General features: G+C 42.6%; 1 protein-coding gene across 1 annotated transcript in view; it reads right to left on the bottom strand.

Annotated features, from left to right (window-relative positions):
- The window catches only part of nek11 (NIMA-related kinase 11), a 286065-nt gene that overhangs the window by 157752 nt on the left and 100705 nt on the right, over positions 1-27608 (bottom strand). Inside the window, exons 5-8 of the mRNA XM_072560362.1 lie at positions 24706-24770; positions 20267-20393; positions 6079-6228; positions 5897-5975 (exon numbers count right to left, since the gene is read on the bottom strand). Of these exons, the coding sequence (XP_072416463.1) occupies positions 5897-5975; positions 6079-6228; positions 20267-20393; positions 24706-24770 (421 nt within the window). The remainder of the gene's footprint in view (positions 1-5896; positions 5976-6078; positions 6229-20266; positions 20394-24705; positions 24771-27608) is intronic.

Genomic DNA, 27608 nt, shown 5'->3' with positions numbered 1-27608 from the left:
CTGCCATGATCACCACCACTTCCGCCCACACCAGCGCCACTCACCTGCATTCTGCTGACACGCCCCCCACAGACCCCACTGTCACTATCCCCACACCCCAGAACCCCGAGGGGAACATTACCCCTGCTCATGACTCCACCCCCATTCCCCCCACCATCACACCCACTCCAGGTACTGGCTCCGACCCCACTCCCAACTCCACACCCGCACCAGATCCCAGCTCCCGGCCCTGCCGAGTTTTCACCATCCCCCCAGACCTCCCACTCACTGAGGACGAACGATCAGTCCTCAGCAAAGGACTCACCTTCATCCCCCTCCGTCCACGCATCAATTAATTTAATACACGCTGTGACATCGAACAATTCTTCCGTCGCCTCCGCCTCCGAGCTTACTTTCACAATCAGGACTCCCGCCCACCTTCCGAGGACCCCTTCACCCACCTCCAACACACTGCATCCACCTGGACACCCCGCGCTGGCCTATTACCTGCCCTCGACCTCTTCATTTCCAACTGCCGCCGGGACATTAACCGCCTCAACCTGTCGTCCCCCCTCCCCCACTCCAACCTCTCACCCTCACAACGCGCAGCCCTCCAATCCCTCTGTTCCAATCCCAACCTCACCATCAAGCCAGCGGATAAAGGGGGCGCAGTGGTAGTCTGGCGCACTGACCTCTACACCGCTGAAGCCAAACGCCAACTCGAGGACACCTCTTCCTTCTGCTCCCTCAACCATGACCCCACCCCCTATCACCAAACCATCATCTCCCAGACCATACAGAACCTCATCACCTCAGGAGATCTCCCACCCACAGCTTCCAACCTCATAGTCCGGGAACCCCGCACTGCCCGGTTCTACCTCCTTCCCAAGATCCACAAGCCTGACCACCCTGGCCGACCCATTGTCTCAGCATGCTCCTGCCCCACTGAACTCATCTCTACCTACCTTGACACTGTCCTATCCCCCCTAGTCCAGGAACTCCCACATACGTTTGAGACACCACCCACGCCCTCCATCTCCTCCAAGACTTCTGTTTCCCCGGCCCCCAACACCTTATCTTCACCATGGATATCCAATCCCTCTACACCTCCATTCACCATGACCAGGGCCTCCAAGCCCTCCGTTTTTTCCTCTCCAGACTTTCCCCAACAGTACCCTTCCACTGACACTCTCATTCGTTTGGCCGAACTGGTCCTCACCCTTAACAATTTCTCCTTTGAATCCTCCCACTTCCTCCAGACCAAAGGCGTAGCCATGGGCACACGTATGGGCCCCAGCTATGCCTGTCTCTTTGTTGGCTATGTAGAACAGTTGATCTTCCGTAATTACACCGGCACCACTCCCCACCTCTTCCTCCGCTACATTGATGACTGCATTGGCGCCACCTCGTGCTCCCGCGAGGAGGTTGAGCAATTCATCAACTTCACCAACACATTCCACCCTGACCTTAAATTTACCTGGACCATCTCTGACACCTCGCTCCCCTTCCTGGACCTCTCCATCTCCATTAGTGACGACCGACTTGACACTGACATTTTTTACAAACCCACTGACTCCCACAGCTACCTGGATTACACCTCTTCCCACCCTATCTCTTGCAAAAATGCCATCCCGTATTCCCAATTTCTCCGCCTCCGCCGTATCTGCTCCCAGGAGGACCAGTTCCACCATAGGACACACCAGATGGCCTCCTTCTTTAGAGACCGCAATTTCCCTTCCCACGTGGTTAAAGATGCCCTCCAATGCATCTTGTCCACATCCCGCACCTCCGCCCTCAGACCCCACCCCTCCAACCGTAACAAGGACAGAACGCCCCTGGTGCTCACCTTCCACCCTACAAACCTTCACATCAACCAGATCATCCACCGACATTTCCGCCACCTCCAAAAAGACCCCACCACCAGGGATATATTTCCCTCCCCACCCCTTTCCGCCTTCCGCAAAGACCGTTCCCTCCATGACTACCTGGTCAGGTCCACACCCCCCTACGACCCACCCTCCCATTCTGGCACTTTCCCCTGCCACCGCAGGAACTGTAAAACCTGTGCCCACACCTCCTCCCTCACCTCTATCCAAGGCCCTAAAGGAGCCTTCCACATCCATCAAAGTTTCACCTGCACATCCACCAATATCATTTATTGTATCCGTTGCTCCCGATGTGGTCTCCTCTACATTGGGGAGACTGGGCGCCTCCTAGCAGAGCGCTTTAGGGAACATCTCCGAGACACCCGACACAATCAACCAAACCACCCCGTGGCCCAACATTTCAACTCCCCCTCCCACTCTGCCGAGGACATGGAGGTCCTGGGCCTCCTTCACCGCCGCTCCCTCACCACCAGACGCCTGGAGGAAGAACGCCTCATCTTCCGCCTCGGAACACTTCAACCCCAGGGCATCAATGTGGACTTCAACAGCTTCCTCATTCCCCCTCCCCCCACCTCATCCTAGTTTCAAACTTCCAGCTCAGTTACTGTCTCCTTGACTTGTCCGACCTGCCTGTCTTCTTTTCCACCTATCCACTCCACCCTCTCCTCCTTGACCTATCACCTTCATCTCCTCCCCCACTCACCCATTGTACTCTATGCTACTCTCTCCCCACCCCCACCCTCCTCTAGCTTATCTCTCCATGCTTCAGGCTCACTGCCTTTATTCCTGATGAAGGGCTTTTGCCCGAAACGTCGATTTCGCTGCTCGTTGGATACTGCCTGAACTGCTGTGCTCTTCCAGCACCACTAATCCAGTACTTCAAAAGAGTGAGCCTAGAGAATGTGTCTGTGATCTTATATTGATCTTCATTGTCAAAGAATTAGAAATCTTCCCAAAAGATACTTGTGAATGAAGAGGTGAAAGCAGTACATAATCTCTCTCATCAAGGAAGAGTTGCTGGGAAAATTATTAACATAAAGGCTGACAAGTCCACATTACCTGATGGCTTGCATCCTAGAAGAAATGGCTATATAGATAGCAGGAGCACTGATACAATCTTCCAAAATTCCATAAATTCTGGAAATGTCCTTTTGGACTGGAAAATAGTGAGTAAAGCACAGTTATTCAAGAAAGGAGGGAAACAGAGAGCAGATCAATGTAGTTTAACATTTGTCACAGGAAAATGACTGGAGTGCATTGTTAAGGAGTTTATACTTAGAAAATCATAACGCGATCAGTCAGAGTCAATATGGTTTTGTAAAAGTGAGATTGTGCCAAACTAATTTATTTAGAGTTCTTTGAGAAACTAACAAGCACTATGGATAAAGGAGAACCTTTAAATGTGGACCAATAACATGCCACATCAAAAGTAAGAGTAGGGGTGTGTGGTATAATGTAATCGCTTGGATAAAGAATTGGTTAGCTATAAGGAAGCACACAAATTGGGATAAAAGAATCTTTTTTGGTTAGCAAGCCATAAGCAATGGAATGCCACAGCGATCACTGCTGGGACTCGACTATTTGCAATTTATATAAATGACTCAGGTGAGGGAGTGTGAATGTAAATTTTCCAGTGACACTAAGGTAGGTAGGAAAGGATGTTGGTCAAGAGCAAGTAAAGATAAGTGGAGGTACAAAGGGATAGAGATCGATTGGCAGATGAAGTATAATATGAAAAAATGTGAAGTTATTTAATTAGGCAAGACAGATAGAAAAGGAGAGAGATTTCATAAAATGATGGTCAGAGGGATCTGGGTGTCCTTGCAAATAAGTCATATAAAGTTAGTTTGCAGGGACAGCAAGTGATGAGGAAGGCAAATGGAATGCTGCTGTTTATTGCAAGGAGAATGAATATGAAAATAGGGAAGTTTTACTGCAGCTATACAAGACATAGGTGAAACCACATTCAGGCTACAGTGTACAGTTTTGGTCTCCTTGTTTGAGAAAGAAATACCAATGTGTTGGAAGCAGTTTAAGGAAGGTTACCATATTTCTGTGATGAAGAATGCATTTTATGGAAAAGTTGAACTGACTGAGCCTTTACACATTGAAGCTTAGAAGAATAAAAGGTGATCTTATTGAAACCTATGAGATCCCAAGGGATAAGGTCAACACTGGGACAATGCCTTCTCTTGCTGTATTAGAGGACCCAGATGAGGACCAAGAAATTGAAATTAAGGAGAAGGCTTTCTCTGAGGCTCATTAATCTCTTTTCCAGAGACAGTGGAGGCTGGGTCACTGAATTTATCCAAGGCTTAGGTGGATAGATTTTTGATTGATGAGGGACTCATGGGTAATGGGGGGGTGCGGGTGAGATTAGGAATGTGGAACTGAAACCGATACTCCCTCTAAATTTTCTTTCAGTGCACAGGCATCCAAAAGCAGAAGTCAATGCATCGTCACACCATTTTGCGTGTGCAGAACCTCGGAGTAGCTGTGCAGCCATGCAGTTTAGATGGAATATTGGTCATGACCACAATCAGATTGGCTATGATCATGTCAAATGACCTACTCCTGCTTCAAAGTCCTGTTCTGATGTTCACATCAAAAGGTGGTATGACCCACCTTCTTCATTCACTGTAGTTGTTTAAAGCAGGTGAACCCCACAGCGCTGTTAGTTGGGAGAGTTCTAGAATTTTGAACCAGTGACAAGGAAAGAACAAGAATATATTTCCATGTCAGGATTGTGAAAATTTACGGGTGGCATAATTCGCATGGATCTGCTGCTCTCGCCCTTCTAGATAGTAGATGTCCCAGATTTGAAATGTGTAATCATATTCTGAACCTGGGTGGCATGGTGGCTCAGTGGTTAGCACTACTGCCTCGTGGTACCAGGGACCCAGGTTCAATTCCATCCTCAGATGATCGTCTGCGTAAAGTTTTTGTACATTCGCCCCGTGTCTACATGGGTTTCCTCCAGGTGCTCCAGTTTCCACCCACAGTCCAAAGATGTGCAGGTTAGTGGATTGGCCATGCCAAATTGCCCATAGTGTTAGGTGCATTAGTCAGGGGTAAATGTAGAGGAATGGGTCTGGGTGGGCTACTCTTCGCAGGGTCAGTGTGGACTTGTTGGGCCAAAGGGCCTGTTTCCACACTGTAGGGAATCTAATCTAAATTACCCATAGTGTCTAGGTATGTGCAGGCTAGGTGGACTAGCCCTGGGAAACACTGGGTTATAGGGTTGGGGTGGATCTGGGTGAAATGCTCTTTGGAGGGTTAGTGCAGACTCGATGGGCCAAACGGCCTCTTTCCACACTGTAGGGATTCTATGATTGGTGTATTGATGCACTGTATCTTGTGGGTAGTACTCACTACAGCCTGTATGCACTAGTAATGGAGAGAATGAATGTTGGATGGGATGTCATTCATTGCTTTGCCATGGATGGTTTTGAGCTTCTTGAGTGTTGTCAGAGCTGCACCCATCCAGGCAAGTGGGAGGTAATCCATTACACTCCTGTCTTATGTTTTGATGATGACTGAACAAACTCTGGGGGGTCAGGAGGTTAAGTTAATTGCCACAGAATTGCTAACCTCTGATCTATCCTTGTCATCATTGTTTTAATGTGGCTTAAGTAATGATGATTTGGAGGAGTCAGTGTTGGACTGGGGTGGACAAAATTAAAAATCACACAACACCAGGTTCTCGTCCAAGAGTTTTATTTGGAAGCACTAGCTTTGGGAGTGCTGCTCCTTCATCAAGTGGTTGTCAATGTAAAGTAATAATCTCACTTAGGATACATGGCTCAGAAATAGGTGATTTAGCGAAAATAGGCGCAGATAATGTCTATACTCAACTGAGCCTTTCCTGATCCAAATCGAACGTCCGAACCCTTCACCTCCATGCATTTGTCTAGCTTTCCCTTAAATACATCTATACTGTTTGCCTTAAAATGCCCTGAGGTACAAATGCTTGAAGACTGAAAAGATAAACATGATGCAGTAAAGAACTAAGTGCATGTTTATACATATACCTGAAGTTGCTGATCAACGTATGGAATTTTGAGAATTTCCACAGCTGCTGGGCGGTGGGCGGGATCCTTTTGCAACATGCTGTAAGGAAGAAAGTGTGGCACATTGAAGAGGGAGATTGCAGAAATAGACAGTGACGCAGATAAGCTGACAGGGCAATCTATTTCGATAAGGGCATACGTACCTTGTCATGACAGCATTAAGCTCGCTGGAATACCTGTCTGGCAGTGATGGAGTTTCACCCTCCACGATTTTCAGGATAACTGACATGAAGTTATGGCCAGTGAATGCATGATCCAAACAGCACACTTCATACAAAATACACGCCAGAGACCTGGGGGGTTGGAATTAAAAGTTGTCATGCATGATGTACCGTTAAACCTAGACTAAAAATGAGAAGAGAATAATCCAAAATTAAAACACTGAGATTTCAAGTATAATTAATGAATTTCAAACTAAATGTGAGTACAATCTGAATAGACAATAATGATTTTTTCACCTACTCCTAATCACTTTCTATTCCAATTCCCACAAAGAAAATGGTAAATGGTAATATATTACCTTTCTTTTGTTGATTATGTTCAGAACTGTGAGCAAGTACAAGTCATTAACTAATTTATTTTTTTAGAATTTTGAGTTTTTATGAATTTTGCATTTGGGAACTCTGGCTATGATTACAAGCCTTTCATAAACGTCACAGCTGCTTTGCTCAATAGTTTATCCTAACAGTAAAGGTCTAATTTTATCATCTTATGACACATACCAATTAAAGGAAAAAAAACAGAAAATGCTGGAAAATCTCAGCAGGTCAGACAGAGAGGATGAGAGCTAAAGTTTCAGGTCAGGGACTTTAGCCTGGCAAGATATTAATTTCATGTTCTTTTCTCTGTGCAGATGCTGCCTGTTCTGACAAATATTTGCAGAATTGTTTTGATTTCAGATTTCCAGCTTCTGTAGTATATTGTTTGAGGAAATCATATGTTAACAGGGATTGTTGCAGATTGGGGTAACATTGTTTTGTGTATTTATGGGCCTTTGTGGACCATCACTAACCACTAAGTTCTCCATCCTCATAATAACCTGTTCCAGGAAATTAAGTCTTTCGAATGGAGATGTGCAGTAAGTATCCCAAGGCTAACATCTACTGCGCACACACGCTATTTTCAGTTTTAGTCACTTGTCTGTAATATATAAACATATTCAAGGCCATCAAGGGTTATAGGAAAAGGGGTAGGCAAATAGACGTGACGAGTGTCAGATTGAATGGTGAGGCAGGCTTGATGGGCCAAATGGTCTATTCCTATATCTTAAAATGAAATTCCGCTTCCTGTATGCTAACTCACACCAAGTTCTATTCATAGACCATGGTCCCCCTTGTCAAGGCCAATAAGTACAAGGTGATACAATGCAGTCAAATGTAACAGTGATTACACACTTAATGGGGTGGTGTCCACAACAACACCAAAATTGAAGCCAGAGTATTCAGGCCTATTGAGCCTGTTCCGACATTCACTTCAATCATGGCTGATCTTAGGCTTCAACTCCACTTTCACACTCACTCTCCATTTCCCTCAATTCCCTGACAGACAAAAACCCTGTCCATCCCAGCCTCTAATGCACTCAACCATGGAAAGTCCACAGCCCTCTGCAGCAGACAGACAATCCTTCACAATTAGACCATAATATGTTGGATGCAGAGGTAGCCCTTTCAGCCCAACAAGCCTGTTTCACTATTCTATGTGATCATAGCTGATCTGATAATCCACAAAGCTCTTCCCTGCCTTTTCCCCATAACCCATGGTTCCCTTACTGATTAAAAATCTGTCCATCTTGGCCATGAATATATACTTAATGACCCAGCCTCTACAATCCTCTGTGGTAAAGATTCTACAGATTTACTCTCTCTGAGAGAAGAAATTCCTCCTCATCTCTGTCTTAAATGTGTGACTCCTTATTCCAAAATTATGCCTCTGGTCCTAGACTCTCCCACAAGGAGAAACAACTTCTCCACATCTGCTCTATCAAGTGCATTAAGAATCTTGTATGTTTTCATTCAGATCTCCTCCAATTCTTCTAAACTCAAGGCCCAAACTATCCAACTTCTCCTCATAAAAAAAAGTCTCCTTTCCTGTGATCAGCCTAGTGAACTCTCTCTAGCCTGCCTCCAACACCAGTACATCTTTTCTTCAGTAAAATTATTCACAGTTTTCCAGCTGTGGTCTGACCAGGGTTTGGTATATTTCAGCAAAGCCTCCCTACTTTTACACTCCATTCCCTTTGAACTAAAAGCTGTATGCTAGCTTTATGTGATTTACGGACTAGGTCCCCTAAAGTCCACTGTGCTACAGCCTTTCTCCATTACAATAATGTTCAGTTCCTCTATCCTTCCTACCTCATATTTTCCTATGTTATACCACCCCTGTGAGTGAAGTAATTTTCCTCATGTCAATCGTAAACAATTGGCTCTTATTTTAAGACTACTGTTTAACCAAGGGTAACACTCTCTCAGCATCTATCCTGTAGAGACCCTATTGAATCTTGTTTATCTCATTGAGGTTACATCTCAAGCTTCTAAGTTCCTAAGAACATTAACCCTAATTATTCAGCTTCTCATTCTAGGACAGCTCTGTCATTCTAGAGGCCAGTCTAGTGAACATTTGCTGTATCTCCCCCAGAACAGCCTTCCTTAAGCATGTGAATGAGCAAAGAATTAGCAGCGATGGATAAAGGCAGGACATGTGCGATATTAGAAGCAAAACTTCAAGTGAACAAGATCATAGAAAAAGTTTTTAAAAACATGAGCTTCTTTGACAAAAGTTGTAGAAAACAAAAGTTGAGATTTATGACAAATCAGTATAAATTCTGAGTAAGAGAAAATTGAAGATTCACTGGTACAAATATGAAGAATTAGTTTGAAGCTATTTCCATTAAAACAATCTGGAAGGCACTGTCTGAGAGGGCAGTGGAGATAGATTCAATTGTTGTTTTCAAATGGGAATTCAGTGAAAACACCTAAAGTGAGCTAGGTTGTATGGACAGGGCAGGGATGTGGGACATGGAGAGGTTCCTCTGGCAGTGGGCTAGCAGAGGTTGAATGGGCCAAAACACACTTCTGTGCTATAACTATTTTAATTTTCTGATCAGATCTTATGAAGAAAGGTTGAGGGAGCTAGGGCTTTTATCATTGGAGTGAAGGCTGAGAGGTGACTTGATAGAGGTGTACAAGATGATGAGAGGCATAGATAGAGTGGCTAGCCAGAGACTTTTTCCCAGGGCGGAAGTGGCTATCACAAGGGGGCATAATTTTAAGGTGATTGGAGGAAGGTTTAGGGGAGAGGTCAGAGGTAGGTTCTTTACACAGAGAGTGGTGCTTGTGTAGAATGCACTGCCAGTGGTGGTAGTAAAGTCAGATACATTAAGGACATTTAAGCGACTCTTGGATAGGCACATGGATGATAGTAAAATGAAGGGTATGTAGGTTAGTTTGATCTTAGAGTAGGATAAAAGGTCGGCACATCATCAGGGGCTGAAGGGCCTGTACTGTGCTGTACTGTTCCATATTCTATGTTAAAACAGCAGATTAAAGGATGATTTTATGGAATCATGTTACACAACCATTCAGCCCATCGAGCCCCCACCACTTAAGATAAATGATGTAAATGTGATCTTCCAGTGCAGAACTAAGAGAAAATGCTGCACTGCCAGAAGTGCTGGTCCTTGGATAAACTGAGTGCCCATCTGACTGTTTGGGTGCATGAGCCTATGGCTCTATTCTGAAGCAGAGCAGTGGAGTTGTCCCCAATTAACTGCACAGAGGCTGGTATCCCATCACCAAGTCACCCTTTATGTACCTACTTGGGCTCTGACCAGCTAGCTCAAAGCCAGTCCCTAGAGTGAGGAGACTATCGGAATCTCCTGCATATAGCTATCAGCCAGGGCTCCCCGGTTGGGAGAGGTTAACAACCCCAGTCAAGGATCTCATAATCAACAAGATCAACCTGGCCCTGGTTCGAAGGGCTTATGCCCGAAATGTCGACTCTCCTGCTCCTCGGATGCTGCCTGACCAGCTGTGCTTTTCCAGACCCACAATTTATGACTCCAATCACCGCACTCCAGTTCAATCTTTATCCCTCAAGTGGCATCACAAGAGAGTGAACTATCTGGTCATTATCACATTGTTACTCATGGGAGCTTGCTGCAAACTGATTGGCTGTCATATTGCAACAGGAACAATGCTTCAAAAAGTATTTCATAGCCACAAAGCACTTTGCAATGTGCAACTGCCACGAACAGTTCTATATAAACGCAAGCCTTTCTTAGTTTTATTTTTCTTTGAAATGATATCCTTGCAGGTGTATAAAGCTATGAAACACAAAAATGAGCTGCACAAAACCCATGGCAAACCGTGTGTGGATGCAATTGAGGGAGTAAACTGTGGGACTGCTCGGCAGGTTGACAACATCTCCGCAAAGAGAAATGGAGTTGATGTTTCAGGTCTGCTATCTGTCATTTTGAACTCAGTTCTGATGAAATGCCATTGATCTAAAGCATCAACTTTCACAGGTGCTGCTAGACTCACTAGCCGTTCCTCGCACTCTGTTTACTTTCCTGATTTCCAGCATCCAACTTTTTTTTTGCTGTGGCATTTAAGAAGAACCTGAATAAACAGGTGAGTGAGAGGAGAAACGTTGCTGGATAAATCAATGAGATTGGATGACTAAAGCTGGGAAAAGGCTTGGGTAGAGAATACAGTCAGTTGGGCCAAATCACCTGTTTCTACAACATAAATGTCAAGTAACATTTGAATAAAACTCCTGCAAATACAAAACAAATATTCAGTTGCTGCTTAACCAAAGATAAAACAAAATTAAATTAAAATCAGCCCACAATGTGATAATAGACAGCTTTGTGATCAGGTCGTGTGTAATGCTCACTCACACTGCATTTTATTACTCAAAAGAATTTTTGTTAACAGTAAGTGAAAAACCATATTAGATCTTTCTGAAAGGAAAGTTTGCCAACAACTCTGGAAGCAGATACCTTGAAAACTATGATTCATGCCAGGCCACCTATAGAAAATACGGCAAAAAATATCTTACTCACGTCAAAAACAAAAAGTTGACAGCTTGCATCCATCTCGTCACAAATTCCCATCTGGTATGTAACGTTATCATGTGAGCGTGTATTATAGGACGCTTTAAAAACAGACTGACCTCACTTTGAGGTACCTGTAATGACCCAGAGGAAGAGGCCGAAGCAGCAGGAGTGATAGGGTCCTCAGCAGTTGGCTGTTACCTGGGTAGATGCCTTCAATTACAGAACAGGAAGCAGAACCACATCCACAAAAAAATCCCAGAGCCAGAACCATAATCCAAATGGTTATAACCGGGATGGGAAAGCCATCATTGTCACCTTGCTGTCATGCCTGGATACCACCTACTTTGTGGTTGGGTTAGAGTGCTGACACCATTCTGCCTTCCTACATTGGGTCTAAGGGGCTGTGCATTAGTCTGAGCTGGAGGATGGACCACGAATACATCTCAGCAAAAGAGACTGCTGACTTAGCTAACAAGGATGCACTTGTTACATCTTAGCAACTACATTAAGGTTACATGAGCTCTTAGATATATGAACTGTTGCTGATAAGAGGTAGAGAAAACACATGTCTCCAACAGGTGATTAACTCCCTCTGTCCTGAGCTTTCATGCAGTCCCATTGTCAGTAACCAATGTATGCATTTTAGAGACATGCTCATGACTGCCATTGTATCATGGTATAGGACATATTGATATAAAATTCTCAAGCTCCATATTACTCTACAATCACGTGAAGTGCTTTTGAAAACATTCTTCTTTGCTGGAACTAATGACCCAATATTAGCCCAGACACTTATATGCCTGAGGAATGCAATGCCTGTACATGATATTTGGTCGTATTAAATGTCTGTTGGATTCTTCAATACCAGAATATCCGTGCCCAGTTTTTTATGTTAAAAAGGATAATCAGACTCCAATCTAAATTATATTACTGTATAATTGTTTTAAATATGCCTTTCAGAAAATAAGTATTTACTTACGAATTTCAGGGAGGTGAGTGTGCCTGTTTTGCTTTCTGCAGTTTACCTATTCAGGAGCACAGGAACATGGAGAGAGAGAGAGAGAGAGCAGGACCATTCAAGCCCAATACTGAGTCAATCCATGCAGGTTACTGTCCAGCATTGTCAGGTTGCAAATGAGTACAGTCTGAATACTGGAACATTATTTTTTAAAAGGTAGAAATGCTGCTGAACCACCTTTAAAAAAAATGCTAGCTATATGAAAATATATCCAACACTTTTTTTAATATACAATTCATGGAGAAAATAGCAAATGCATCTGTCCCTACATCTTGAAAAAGAAATAAAATATAAAGACTTTATTGCATTTCGTTTTCTGAGTCAGAAAGTAATATTCATGTAAAATGATTAAATATTAACTAGTAATATTGGAATCTTTTATCAATTTGATTTGAATGGAATAATTTAAACATATTTGCACATACTAGTCACAAAAAGGACTTGCTTTGTTTCCTGTCTTCACTTTTATTTCTAGCTGTTTATGAGTTGGATGTAACAGATAAGATTCCTTGATTTTTTTTATGCTCAGCACAACTTTCCATTTTGAGTGATCAAAGTCAGGGAACACTCCCTTATTTTTGCATAAGAAATAGGAGATGGAGTAGGCTATTCAGCCCCTTGAGCCTAGTCTATATTCAATGAAATCATGGGTATTCTGATTGTGGTCTTAATGCTACTTTTCTTCCTGCCTCCACCTCTACCTGTCTCCACCTAATTGGTCAACTAAAAAATTGTCAAACGCAGGTTTGAATTTACTCAGTCAGCCTGCTGATATGATCCCAGGCGAAGGTAATGCTGGACAAGTTACTTTTCCATTCACGCATGGGATGTGGGCAACACTGGCTAGGGCAACATTTATTGCCCATCCCTTCAGAAGGTGGTGGCAAGCTGCCTTCTCTAGCTACTGCAGTCCATGTGCTATAGGCAGACCCAGAATGCCATTCGAGAGGGAATTCTGGGATTCCAATCCAGCAACAGTGAAAAAGAAACACTGCTACATTTCCAAGTCAGGATGGCGCATAGTTTGGATAGAAACTCGCAGGTAGTGGTGTTGATCCCATGTATTTGCTACCCTTATCAACCTAGATGGGAGCAATGACCTGAAGGAGCTGGTGTTGGACTGGGGTGGATAAAGGTAAAAGTCACACAACACCAGGTTATGGTCCAACAGGTTTATTTGGAAGCACTAGCTTTCGGAGTGCCACTCCATCAGGTGGCTGGGAAGAATAAGAATTTATTCTTATAAGAATAAGATCACAGAATTTATACCCAAAGGAGTCCAGTCCAGTGTCATACATTAAACAATCTTAGATTAAATCTTTCATCTTTTAGAATGGGATATGCTGGTTTCTGTTCTTTGATATGTAAATCCCAGAACTTCTTTTAAATTACGTTCTCAAGATAACTCAACTTTTTTAACAACAGTTGTGAAGTCCGTCTGTCTCCCAATGTTGAGTCAGATTGATGAGCCCTCTGCATAGTTTTACAGAGTTTTACTGAGTAGGTGGTAGCAGCCGCGGGTGTAGAAGATGCTAACAAAGGATCTTTGGTTAATTTCTGTTGTGCATTTTGTAGATAGTACATACTGCTGCTACTGAGCATTGATGGTGGAGGGAGTGAATGTTTTTCTAGTCAAATTCCAGAATGAAACCTAGCTTGATAGATTTTTTTTCAATTCAGCAGTTGGTCACTGGAATGTGTTCACATGAGGCTGCAGGTATTCTTTAACAATAGAACAAAGTTTATTACACAAAAGAAGTTAAAAAAAACAAACAAAACTAGAGGTACATACCAACACAAAATTTCAATCTGTTTCCCAACTTCGCCCAACAGGGATTCAATCCCAGGGAAATATCAATTCTATCTCAACTTTAGATCAGATCCTCTACAGTGTGGAAACAGGCCCTTCGGCCCAACATGTCCACACCGACCCTCCGAAGTGTAACCCTCCCAGACCCATTTCCCTCTGACTAATGCACTTAACACTATGGGCAATTTAGCATGACCAATTCACCTGACCTGCATATCTTTGGACCGTGAGAGGAAACCGGAGCACCTGGAAGAAACCCATGCAGACACAGGGAGAACATGCAAACTCCACACAGACAGTCGCCTGAGGCTGGACTCAAACCTGGGACCCTGGTGCTGTGAGGCAGCAGTGCTAACCACTGAGCCACCATGCCACCTGTAGTGAACTGACATCTTACAACTTTTTTTCTTTTTGGACTGTTGAGATTTTTTTGTATGGTTCTTTTCCAGGCCTTCTGACAGGAGGCTTTCACAATTCAGATGGCCTCAACTTTCTCAGTTCTACCAACTCTCCTGGTTTGGAAGCTTCAGACTAGAAGCCATTTCTGCGGAGGTGACTGGTTCCCCTGAACTGACTTGATTCCCCAGCTAAAACAAACTATTTCTACCTTCTGAGCTAAAACTGGGAACCTTCGTTTCTGAAATCAAAACTAAACTAATGCCTTAATGTGCTTACTCTGCTCATCATAAACACAATAATATAAACATTTTATTCATTTTGTACTACAGGGGTTCTGCCAAACACTTGACTGTCATCATACCTTTTCTTGGAACTGATGTGTCCAAGTCACTCTTCCAAATTGACTTTCTGATATTAAAAAGAAACCTTCTTACTTTTATACATTTTTGATCACACAGCCACCATTGCTCTCTGGGGTAGAGAATTCAAAATGGTAACATTCCTCTGAGAAAAGAAATACATCTTTATCTCCACCTTCAATTGGAGACTTGTTTTCTTGAAACTGCCTCTTAGTTCTAGGTACTCCAGTGCGGGAAAGCATCGTCTCAGCATCTACCCTGTCAAATTCCCTCAGAATCATACATGTTTCTATAAGATCAGACAATACCTTCATCCCAGCTGAGCGAGCACATTCTAAACTGATTCTAAAAAGAAAGTATGTCTCTTCTTACATACGTTAATGAAAATTGGACACAGTATTCTAGGTATGGCCTCCCTAATGCCTGTATAGCATAGCAAGACCTCCCTACCTTTATAGTCCATCCTTTGCAATAAAGGTCAACATTCCATTTTGCTATCATTAGCATGGAAGTAGACCCTTTGGCCCAATCTGTCTATGCTGAACATAATCCCAAACTAAACTAGACCCACTTGCCTGCTCTTAGCCCAAATCCCTCCCAACTTTTCCTATTCATATACTTATCCAAGTGTAATTTAAACATTGCAATTGTACCACATTTGCCACTTCCTCAGGAAGTTCATTCCATATGCGAACCACCCTCTGTGTAAAAAACTTGCCCCTCTTGTCTTTAAATCTCTTACCTTAAAAATGTAGCCCTAGTCTTGAAATCCTTCACCCGAAGGAAAAGACACCTACCATTAACTCTATCCATACCCCTCATGATTTTATAGACTTCTATAAGGTCACCTCTCAACCTCGTACACTCCAGTGAAAAAAGTTCCAGCCTTTCTTTATAACTCATTATAACTTTATAACTTGCTGTCCATACATGCTGATATTTTGTGATTCATGTACAAAAACACGCAGATCCCTATCTACAGCAGCATTCTGCAGTCCACCTCCATTTAAATAATAAGCAGCTTTTCTATTCTTCCTGCTGTAGAGGATAAATTCAGTTTCTCACATTAAACCCCAACATTTTACCCGCATATCACTTCACTTATCTAGAGCCATTTGCAATTACTTGTGTCGTCCTCACAATTCACTAACGGAGCCAGAATCCCAAGGCTTTGCAACTCATTAAAGCATGAAGCAAGTCTCAGGAAGAACTGATATCAACTACAATTGTAACTGTTGCACAGAGCTCTGTGCAAACGATGCAATCCATAATATTTATGTAATGAGGGATTTGTTCTGGTTGTCTTAACCCATTCACTGATCTACTAACATTCCCAAGGAACTAAGGTTACAACAGATGCATATTCTATCCTGTTTATATAAATTGTATCTAATTGTTTAATTGCATTACACTGAATTCAAAGTGCATCCTATTAATTAGTTCTCGCATTCCAAGCAGATGAATGGATTAATGTCCATGTCAATTACAAATTTACTGCAGGACAATAGTTTGCATTTATATATCTGATGAGGATAAAATGCCTCATTGATGAAAAATGAACAAGAGAACAGCAAGCAAAGACATTACCTGCTGTCTCAGGTAGGTATACAAGAACCATTACTGGCACTTTCACAGGGCGAGCAAGAGAGAGAGATTCCTGTTGATATTTAGTCCACAGCCATCCTGACTAAGACTGGATTATCTGCATGGTATCTCAGTGCTGCTTGTGAGAGCTTGCTGTGTACACATATTGGTGTGGGAGCAGATGCACAGTGGGAATGTTACGCACAGGTAATTCAACGCACAGGCTCATGACCCAGAGATTCTGCAGCTGGAATTTCAAAACAGAGTCAGGAACCAGACATTTGGATTCATTCCAATCTGCATTTTATAAAACATAAGAAACAGTAGTGGGAGTAGTTTCATAAAAACTATATAGAAATATGTAACGGGTGAAATGAGAACAAGAGGGGAGGATGAAAAGGGGCAGAACTTCTCTTGCAATGTGAAAGCACTTTATAATTCCTCAATTCATTACACTGAAAAGTAGTAAATAGAGTGCCAAACAATTTAAGCTCAAAATAGTGATGCTAAAACGGTTTTGCAATGAGTTTTGCTTTCATTTTACAGATAGGTAACACTAAGACAAAAGACACAGAAATATTGAAAAAGCAGCTGGAGTAGGGCGTTCGGCCCTTCAAGCCAGCTCCTCTATTGAATATGATCATGCCTCACCATTTAACTCAGTCCCTGTTCTCGTTTTCTCCCCATACCCTTTGATCCCTTTAGCCCCAAAAACTATATCTAACTCCTTCTTGAAAACATTCAGTGTTTTGGCCATAACTGCTTTCTTTAGCAGAGAATTCCACACGCTCCCCACTCTCTGGGTGAAGATGGTTCTTCTCATTTCCTGAAGTGGACTACCCCATAACCTCAGATTGTGACGGCTGGTTCTGGGCTGCCTGATCATCAGGAACATCCTTCCTGTGATGGTTTACCCTGTCTAATCCTATTGGAATTTTCTATGAGAGCAATTCACCACACACCTCTCCTCCGATTCTTCTAAACCCTGGTAAATATAGTCCTAACCAATCCAGTATCTCTTTGTATGTCTATCCTGCCATCTTAGGAATCAGTGTAGAAATCCTTCTTTGCAACTCCTCCAGAGCCAGAACATCCTTCCTCAGATAAGCAAGCCAAAAATGCACACAGTGCGCCAGGTACAAAGTCTGGATGAGCTCAGAGCAGTGATGCACCTTTGCCAACACCTTTGAAACTTTCGACTTCCCTTGTGTCCCCCTCCAACAATCCCCAGGGCAGCAGACACCACCAACTGCAAGATCCATTGCAAGTCCCACAGCAGCCTCACTTGACCCCTTCCCCAATCACTGTTCCCTTACTGTCGCTGAGTTACAAAGCTAGAAGTCCCTTCTGAACATCACAAACCCATCACCTTGACTGACTAGCAGCCCTGTCCCTCAAGTTGTACTACTGTCTGCTGAGGATTGAAGACCTTTGGAAAGTTGACTTAGGAACTGGTGAAAGAGGTGGTTGCTAAGGAGAGACAGACAGAGATAAATGGGCAGAATGGTTCAGGAAGTGTTGTCGGGTTTGCAGACAACAGTGTGGTGAAGTTAGGAAAGAGAATACTGGAGAGCTCACAGCCAGAATCAACATGATGGGAATGTTGAGAGAGATTTTCAGAAATTAATGGAGATGAGTACTTAGGAGATGAACACAGGAGGTTGTACTTTTCAGGTTGGGAAAACACTATGGATCGTTATTATTATAATGCTGGGACTGAGAAACTTTGTGAACTTCACCACCACCAATTGTAGTTGGTATTAGCTGGTATTAGTCTAAACTACAGATGTGGGAAAGGACAGCCACACATAGGCTCAAACATGATGATCAGGTTTATTACATAGTACTTAATGGCCAATTGCATTACATCAAAGAAACACAACTGTATCTTGTGAGACATCAGACTCAACTTAAGAGTCAGCTTCCATTACTACTGCTGAAAGATTCTCACACAGTGCTGGTTACCTCCTCCTAGAGACAATCCTTTATACCCTGATAGGCGGAGCTTATATCGCAATATCAGTCAACCCTTTCATGTCCTAACTGCCTTACACAGTAATGTTTTCCAGAGGTGATGCCTAAGTGAGGCTACAATATAACCTTCAACAAGACAAGGGGAGAAAATGGAATTAATGACATAGTTGCAGAATGTTTTGTGGGGGCCCAAGGACAATAGCTTTAGTCTTCCTAATATTAGAGAGCTAATGTTATTATGATTCACAACTGATCGTAATATTGGACAAGTTAGATACCAGAATGTAAACTGGCTTGATAGACCATAAGGTTAATTTGTGTAGCTGCTAACTGTGGTGCTTAGTCACTGAGCATATTCACACAAGGCAGCCATTGTTCTTTAAAAAAAAGAGCACAAGTTTATTACATGAAAAGAACAAACAAATAAAGATATATATGACAGTAGAGAAAGATTTTAACAGAAACTGCAATGCAAACTTTTGCTTTACAGCCTTCAGGTCTCAACATTGAGCTGAACCACTTCAGAGCATGAATACTGTCCTCCATTTTGCTTAGACATTCCCTACCCTGTGTCTTTTGCTTCTGGCCCCTTCCCTCATCCTTCCACTTTGCCAACACCATAAAACCATCATTTTCAGCCCTCCTTCAGTTCAGAAGAACAGTCATATCTGACTCAAAACATTAACTGTTCCCTTCTCCACCACAGATGCCGCCAGACTTGCTGTGTTTCTGTTTTAAGTCAGATTTCTAGCATCCAGTGCATTTTACTTTTATTAAACAATATTTCAACCTATTTCCCAGCAATATCCTTTACAGATAATGAATCCCAGTGAAGGGTCACTTCAACTTAACTGTATTTTTTACTTAACTGACTCTTGAGTCATAATGGGATAAACACGTATTTCTGGTTCTAATGACCTAACCTACTTTCAGTTTTGACAGAACACAGAACATAGATTACAAAACAGTACATCACAGGAACAGGCCCTTTGACCCTTTGGTTTAAAGGTAAGAGGGAAAAGATTTCAAAGGGACCTGAGGGGCAATTTTTTCACGTAGAGGGTGGTGCACATATGGAATGAACTGCCGGAGAAAATGGTAGAGGCGGGTACAATTGCAAAATTTAAAAGATATTTGGACTGGTACATGGATAAGAAAGGTTTAGAGGTATGTGGGCCAAACGCAGGCAAATGGGAGGAGTTCAGTTTAAGAACCTTAATCGACATGGACGAATTGGGCTGAAGGGTCAGATTCTGTGCTGTATGACTATTACTGTATGACCATCCATCCTATCCATTCGCTCATAATTTTATAAACTTCTAACAGGTCCCCCACAGCTTGAAAACCTCTACATAATCTCTCATGGCTTGGAGATTTACAAACTAAAACCCTTCTGTCAGCATGAAACTGTTCTGAACTTCAACATTATTCTAACCTAACCTTCTTCTGGTCTGTTCTCTCCAAATGTCACAAAATTTCAACTATCTAAACACTTCCTCAATTAACACCACAGATATCCTGCTGGGTACCCTAACAGAAGTTGCATGCCTTCTTGGAAATGCTATATTTTACATCACTAGTTCACTGTTCCAAAATGAATTTATGACTTCTTAAAAAAAAAAGACTTCTCAGAACTGAAACCACTTATCTATCTTATTACAATTCAAGGTTAAAATTCCAAAGTGATAATGCTATATAATGTACCTTTAATGCACTAACCACTCCAGTTGGGAGGGAGATGCAGCATTTTGAAGCCCTGACATATGTGTCTACAGAATGGTGTAATGCATTGAGTTTCTAGTTAAAGACTTGTCATTGTGAGCAGGGAAAAGATCAAGAGTGTCTCAAGACAAAGTGTAGGGGCTGAATTGCCTGGAGATCCTTACATACCTCTAACATACAATTTCAGACAAGAAACCAGCCTTCACCTGACCCTCAAGATAGAGTCCCTGTTGAACAAGGAATGGTTTGTGAACAGGTTAACAAAATAAATGAACCTTCCTTCGCCAGGTTAATCTCAGTGAAATGATAGGCTAAATTAAAGTAGGACTAATGTAAATGTAGACATACATTGTCAAATCCTGCCAGCCTGGAAACTAATTCCATCAGTACACACCAACTACCCACTCACCATATGTCAGACTTGGAATTGTAACCCTGGTGACTGAGGACCTCTGGACTCATATAGTAAGGTGTTCCAGTGAAAGTTGTTGCCAGGTCACATGAGCCCATCAGGAGGCGAGAAACTCCAAAGTCTCCTTTATTTAAAAAAAGAGAGAAAATGCTTTATGTCCAAGAAGTTGCAGCCTGGTTTAGAAATATATAGTGAAGTCTTAGCACTGATATAAATGAAGGAGAACAGACATATTGGAAGTTTCATTCTCTGGATTTTCAGCGAGACAGTCCTCTGCCAAATTCATACACCAGAGACTGACACTTGAGAGAAATAGGTGAGAAAAAGGATTTAATAATCACCCTTGAGCACACACTCACTGGCATCACAAGGGGCAATCTGTGTCTCAGTTATCTTGTAAAATAGTTTGACTACAACAGTGCAATGGTAAAGTTGTCAACAGCAAGCTTCCACAAAAGTTAATTAGAAAATAAAACAGAAAACTGACTGTGGAAAAGTTAACTTCCCCTTGTGGGAGTGTCTAAGGCCAGAGGGCAAAATCTCAGAGCAAGGGGTCACCCATTTAAGACAGAGATAAGGAGAATGTTTTTCTCTCCGAATGTAGTGTATCTGTGGAATTCTTTACTGCAGAGGGCTCTCGAGGATGGGTCACTATATATTCGAGGCTGAGCTGGACAGATTTTAAATCAGTCAGCCGGGGAATCAACAGCTGTGGGGAAAAGGCAAATAAGTTGAGTTGGGGATTATCAGATCAGTCATGAATGATGGAGTTGATTTGATGAGCCGAATGTCCCACCTCTCCTACTACATCTTGTGGTTTATCCATGTATGGTTTTCATCTCCTTACAGAAGGAAGGATATATCTGCATTGGGATAGATCAGAGAAGGTTTACTTGACTGATTCTTGAAATGAAGGAGACGTGTTGCAAAGGAAGGCTGAGCAAGTTCGGCCGATACTCATCGGAATTTAGAATGAGAAGAGGTGACCTTTTAAAAATGTATAAGATTCCGAAAAGGCTTGACAGGGCAGGTGCTTGACAGGATGTCTCACCCCATGGAGGACGAGGGAACACAGTTTCAAAATTAAGGGGTCTACCATTCATGAGGGAAAAGTTTATTTTCTGGGGGTCAGTAACTCTTGGATTTCTCTGAGGAGGATGGTAAAGGTTGAGTCATTGAATATATTCAAGGTTGAGTTAGACGAGTTTTAGATGGAGAACGAAGTCAAGGGTCATGGTGGGGTTGGGCATGGACAGAGAGGAAAATGGAGGCAGGCCACAATCAGATCAGCCATGATCATACAGAATAGTGGGATAGGCTCAAAGGGCTGAATGGCCCACTCCTGCTCCTATTTCTTCTGATTTTAAAATGCAGAGAATATCCAGCAGGTCAGGCAACAGCCATGGAAGGAGAAAAAGAGTTAACCGTTTAGCAAGTGATCAGAGGGGGTACTATTTTGCATTTTCTATTTCAAATTTCCAGCATCTAGAGGGTTCACTAAGATGTTGCCTGGGATGGAGAATTTCAATGACAAAGAGAGATTGGACTCACTGGGGTTGTCTTCCTTAGAATAGAGGAAGTTGACAGAGGACATGATTGAGAGGTGTACAATCAAGAGGGGCATGGATAGGGTGGACAAGAAGAAACGTTCCCTGTTGATGGAAGGATCAGTGACTGAGGGGGGGTAGATTTAAGCGATGGGCAGGACATTCAGAGGAGATCTGAGAGAAAACAATTTCACCCAGAGGTTGGTGGGCATCTGGAACTCACTGTCTGTAAGGGTGGTAGAGGAAAGAAATCCTCATAACATTTAAGAAGTATGGGTCTTGAAAGGGTTCAGAAAAGGGCTACAAGGATGTTGCCAAGGTTGGAGGATTTGAGCTATAGGGAGATGCTGAACAGGCTGGGGCTGTTTTCCCTGGAGCATCGGAGGCTGAGGGGTGACCTTATAGAGGTTTACAAAATTATGAGGGACATGGATAGGGTAAATAGATAAAGTCTTTTCCCTGCGGTCAGGGAGTCCAGAACTAGAGGGCATAGGTTTAGGGTGAGAGGGGGAAGATATAAAAGAGACCTAAGGGGCAACGTTTTCACACAGCGAGTGTTACGTGTATGGAATGAGCTGCCAGAGGAAGTGGTGGAGGCTAGTAAGATTGCAACATTTAAGAGGCATTTGGATGGCCATATGAATAGGAAGGGCTTGGAGGGATATGATCTGGGTTCTGACAGGTGGGACTAGATTGGGTTGGGATATCTGGTCGGCATGGACAGGTTGGATCAAAGGGTCTGTTTCCGTGCTGTACATCTCTATGACTCTATGACTCTATGTGATGGCAAGAGTCGAGTGTGTGGTGCTGGAAAAGCACAGCAGGTCAGATGACATCTGAGAAGCAGGAGAATCAACGTTTTGGGCATAAGCCCTTCAGGAAGGGTATACAAGGCTATGGGCCATGTGCTGGAAGATGGGATTCAGTTAGTTAGGTGACTGCCTTTAACAAGGTGAAACAAAGGGGCTTTTTCTGTGTTGTAGCTCTCTGACTCTGTTGATGGTGCCATTCACCCATCTGGATAATCTCTCACAGGACGTTTCAGTCTAACCATATTACAAGATGTTACTTTTTAGGATGGTTTGTAAGATTTTGACTTGAAGCATGTCAAAAAAATATAATTGGCAGGAAAGAAGAATTCTACGGATGCAGGAAATCTGAGAGATATTCAGAAAATGCTGGAAATATTCAGCAAGTTTTTATAATTCTTTCATGGATTATGCGCATTGCTGGTGTAGCAAGCCCATCCCTAATTGCCCTTGAGAATACTCAGCAGGTCTGGCAGCAGCTGTGGAGGAAAGAACAGAGTTAACATTTCAGCTGGTCATCAGCTTCGGACGAGGGGTATTGCACTTTGTCATTTTTATTTCAAATTTAGTGATTTAGTCAGCTATGTCTGAGGGTGGTTAAGGGTCCAGCACATTGCTGTAGGTCTGGAGTCACGTGTAGGCTGTGTGTAACAACATTAGATTGCCTTCCAGGAAGGGCATTAGTGAACTAGATGGGCATTTCATAGTCACCATTACTAATACTAGATGTATACTCCAGATTTATTAACCTCATTCACATGTCAGGGACATGACCCCATACCCTCAAAGTCTGAGTATTTAAATTACTAGTCAAGCATTGGACCACTTTATTGTGCAAGTGGCTGAGTTTTGAGCCAGTTAAAAGATTCTCTATTAACGTTTTAGTTCTGGTGAAGTCTGACAAGTCTGTGTGAGCGAGAGAGGCAGAGTAGGACTTAACAGGTAATAGATTGAACTGATTATGCACTTGTTACTGTGTTTTTGAACATTTTACATTATCAACAAATGTTGTTGCTTGCTTCTTTGTCTGAAAGAGAAATCAAGCCTGATAAAAACGTCACTTTTTTTCAGTGAGGTGCCAAATTTATTAACTCCTATAAACTTCAACTCCTATAAAGAACACAAATAACCTGATCGTATATAGGGTGTCCCACTCACTGCCATTCAAATGCCAATTCAGCTTTAATCTCAAAGTGCAGAAGGAAATAGAAATGAATGTAATAGATCGTAAGCACAGATATTGCTGGAAAATCTCAACAGGTCTGGCAGCATCTTATGAAGGGAGAAACAGGATCAATGTTTTAAAATCAGTTCTGACAAAAAGTCATCAATCTGTCTCTCTCTCTCTCTCTCCTCAGAAGGCATCTGAACTATCGCAGAATGATAAAATGCTTGTAACACAAAAAGCACTCACTTATCAAGCCAGTGCTGGCTCACTGCAATTTAGCTTGCCTCATTCCCAATGCTGAGTATTCCCAGCATTATTTCAGCTTCCCCATCATCCACAGTATTTTGTTTTAGTGTTAAATAAAAAATTTCTGAATCCATTCATTTCCAGGTTACTGTAAGATAAAGAATTCTCTTAGGTTGCCTACAGTTCTCTCAATTTATTTGATGCAATTTACTACAAGCATGCCCTTGTTATTTGGCTGCTGATTCATCAAAGAAAAAGATTTGAGAGCACGTTGGGTTAACTAGGAAGATAGAAATTATGCCAAACCTATTCACCCATAAATTGTTAAGGTTAGCAAAGCACGATATATATAGCGGAATTTCATGTATGTAGCTATGAAAAGTTTCAGGGCCAATTCTTAAGCACAGAATGTGTGCAAATGATAAAATGATAAGCTGCCATAAAATGCTGTAGCCAAAAGTAAAGCAAGTTGTGTCAGTGAAGAAGGAAGTCAAACTCTAGAGACACAACAATTTTGGCAGATAATTAACTAGAGCTTGTTTTATTGGCATGATGGATGCCTACATTAGATGCAGAAATGCAGATGTGCCACAGTTCTCTCTCAAAAGTTAATGTTAACATGTTCAATAAAATCAGGGAAACAGGGAAAATCTGAGCAATCCTTACCTATTTTTACGAGATTATTTTTCAAGAAGATGTTGCTGCTTTTCAGATCTCTATGAAGTATTCTTCTACAAAGTTTAACAACAAAAAAATCATACAGTCAGATGTGTCACAGGTTTATGGGGGGGAGGGGGGGGAAAGAAGCCAGCTTCCTGGAGCACAACAAAAATGTTCAAATACTGAAATAACTATAAATAGAGGCTTCCGCTCAAATTGTGGCAAGCTTTTTTGATGATTATAACAATGACTGCATAAGCTGTAATGAACAAATGCTTATTTTTCCCAATTAAATGTCTTCATCTGCTTGTTTGGAACAGCAGTCTACCAGCTCTCCAGTCGATGTGATTGGATAATTGCCTAAATCAGAGCCACATTCAGCTGTCATTGCTAAGAGCTTTCTTTAACGAAAGCAAAAGGCATTTTGACAGCAATCCAAAAAATGAAATGTTTCTCATCTCCACTCTCTGTTCATGCTTACAAAATGTACTTGTCTATATGCCCAAACCTTCATTGCTCTGGAAGTTTGATTCTCAGGAGCACTAAGTAAACACAAGTTAGAAGTTCTTCTGTTAAACATATGCCAAGGTGTTTGAAGTGAATGTGTCTCTCCCTCATGATTGAAAAACATTACAACACAACTGCATTAGTAATGACAAAATACAGAATTACACAGAAAATACAGTTGTTCTTTATGTTCTAAATTTTTTAAAAATGGAGAGCGAGTCACAATAATCATAACTGATCTACCTATACCCTGGAATGTCTTATTTTCTGATTTCTTTCAGCCAAGACCTAATTGAATATTAGAATTGCATTGAGGAGCTGAATGGCTTACTCCTGTTCCTATGCTCCCTGAACCATCAAAGAGGGATTGGACAAATAAATAAGTGTCAGCCATGTGTCAGTGCTTGAGTCAGGAGATTGAGAGCTCAAGTCCTCATGGTAGCTCAGTGGTTAGCACTGTTGCCTCACAGCACCAGGGTCCCAGGTTCAATTCCAGCCTCAGGCAATTGGGTGTGTGTGTGGAGTTTGCATGTTCTCCCTGTGTCTGTGTGGGTTTCCTCCCACAGTCCAAAGATGTAGGGGTCAGGTGAATTAGACAATAGGTGCAGGAGTAGGCCATTCTGCCCTTCGAGCCAGCACTACCATTCATGCTGATCATCCTCAATCAGTATCCTGTTCCTACCTTATCCCCAAAACCCTTGATTCCACTATCCTTAAGAGCTCTATCCTACTCTTTTTTGAAAGTATCCAGAGACTTGGCCTCCACAGCCTTCTGGGGCAGAGCATTCCATACACCCACCACTCTCTGGGTGAAGAAGTTTCTCCTCAACTCTGTTCTAAGTGGCCTACCCCTTATTTTTAAACTGTGTCCTCTGGTTCGGGACTCACCCATCAGCGGAAACATGCTTCCTGCCTCCAGAGTGTCCAATCCTTTAATAATCTTATACGTCTCAATCAGATGCTCTCTCAGCCTTCTAAACTCAAATGTATACAAGCCCAGTCACTCCAATCTTTCAGTGTAAGATAGTCCTGCCATTCCGGGAATTGACCTCGTGAACCTACGTTGCACTCCCTCAATACCCAGAACGTCTTTCCTCAAATTTGGAGACCAAAACTGAGCACAATATTCCAGGTGCGGTCTCACCAGGGCCCTGTACAGCTGCAGAAGGACCTCTCTGCTTCTATACTCAATTCCTCTTGTTATGAAGGCCAGCATGCTATTAGATTTCTTCACTGTCTGCTGTACCTGCATGTTTCCTTTCATTGACTGATGTACAAGAACACCTAGATCTCGTTGTACTGCCCCCTTACCTAACGTGACTCCATTTAGGTAGTAATCTGCCTTCCTGTTCTTGCCACCACAGTGGATAACCACACACTTATCCACATTAAACTGCATCTGCCATGCATCCGTCCACTCACCTACCCTGTCCAGGTCACCCTGTATTCTCCTAACATCCTCCTCACAATTCACACTGCCTCCCAGCTTTGAGTCATTAGCAAATTTGCTAATATTACTTTTAATACCTTCATCTATGTACTATCATTAATGTACATTATAAAAAGCTGCGGTCCCAGCACAGATCGCTGCGGCACACCACTGGTCACTGCCTGCCATTCCAAAAGGGAGCCGTTTATCACTACTCTTTGTTTCCTGTCAGCCAACCAATTTTCAATCTATGTCAGTATTTTGCCCCTAATACCATGTGCCATAATTTTGCTCACTAACCTCCTATGTGGGACTTTATCAAAGGCTTTCCAAAAGTCCAGGTATACTACATCCACTGGATCTCCCTTGTCCATCTTCAGAGTTACATCCTCAAAAAATTCCAGAAGATAGTCAAGCATAAATCCATGCTGACTCTGATCTATCCTGTTACTGCTATCCAGATGTGTCGTAATTTCATCCTTTATAATTGACTCCAGCATTTTTCCCACCACTGAGGTCAGACTAACTGGTCTATAATTCTCTGTTTTCTCTCTCCCTCCTTTCTTAAAAAGTGGGACAACATTAGCCACCCTCCAATCCGCAGGAACTGATCCTGAATTGGTCAAGCTAAATTGCCCATAGTGTTAGGTACATTAGTCAGAGGGAAACGGGTCTGGGTGGGTTACTCTTTGGACAGTCGGTGTCGACTGGTTGGGCTGAAGGGCCTGTTTCCACACAGTAGGGAATCTAATCCTCTAGAGTCCTGGACTCAAATATTGAGGCGAACACTGCAGTCTTCACTTTTGCCTACTTCGGCACACCACGAAGAGAGTGCTGCGCTGTTGCTATCATTGCTTTTCAGGCCAGTTGTTAAACTGAGACCCCATCGACTAGCAGATGCACCAACATTGTGGTACCATTTCAAGAAAAACTGGGAATGTTCTCCCTGGTGTCCTGGCCTCTTTCTATCCTT

Source organism: Chiloscyllium punctatum, chromosome 41 (genome assembly GCF_047496795.1).
Source record: "Chiloscyllium punctatum isolate Juve2018m chromosome 41, sChiPun1.3, whole genome shotgun sequence".
In the NCBI taxonomy this organism is placed as follows: Eukaryota; Metazoa; Chordata; class Chondrichthyes; order Orectolobiformes; family Hemiscylliidae; genus Chiloscyllium; species Chiloscyllium punctatum.
This window is presented reverse-complemented; position numbering and strand designations above follow the sequence as displayed.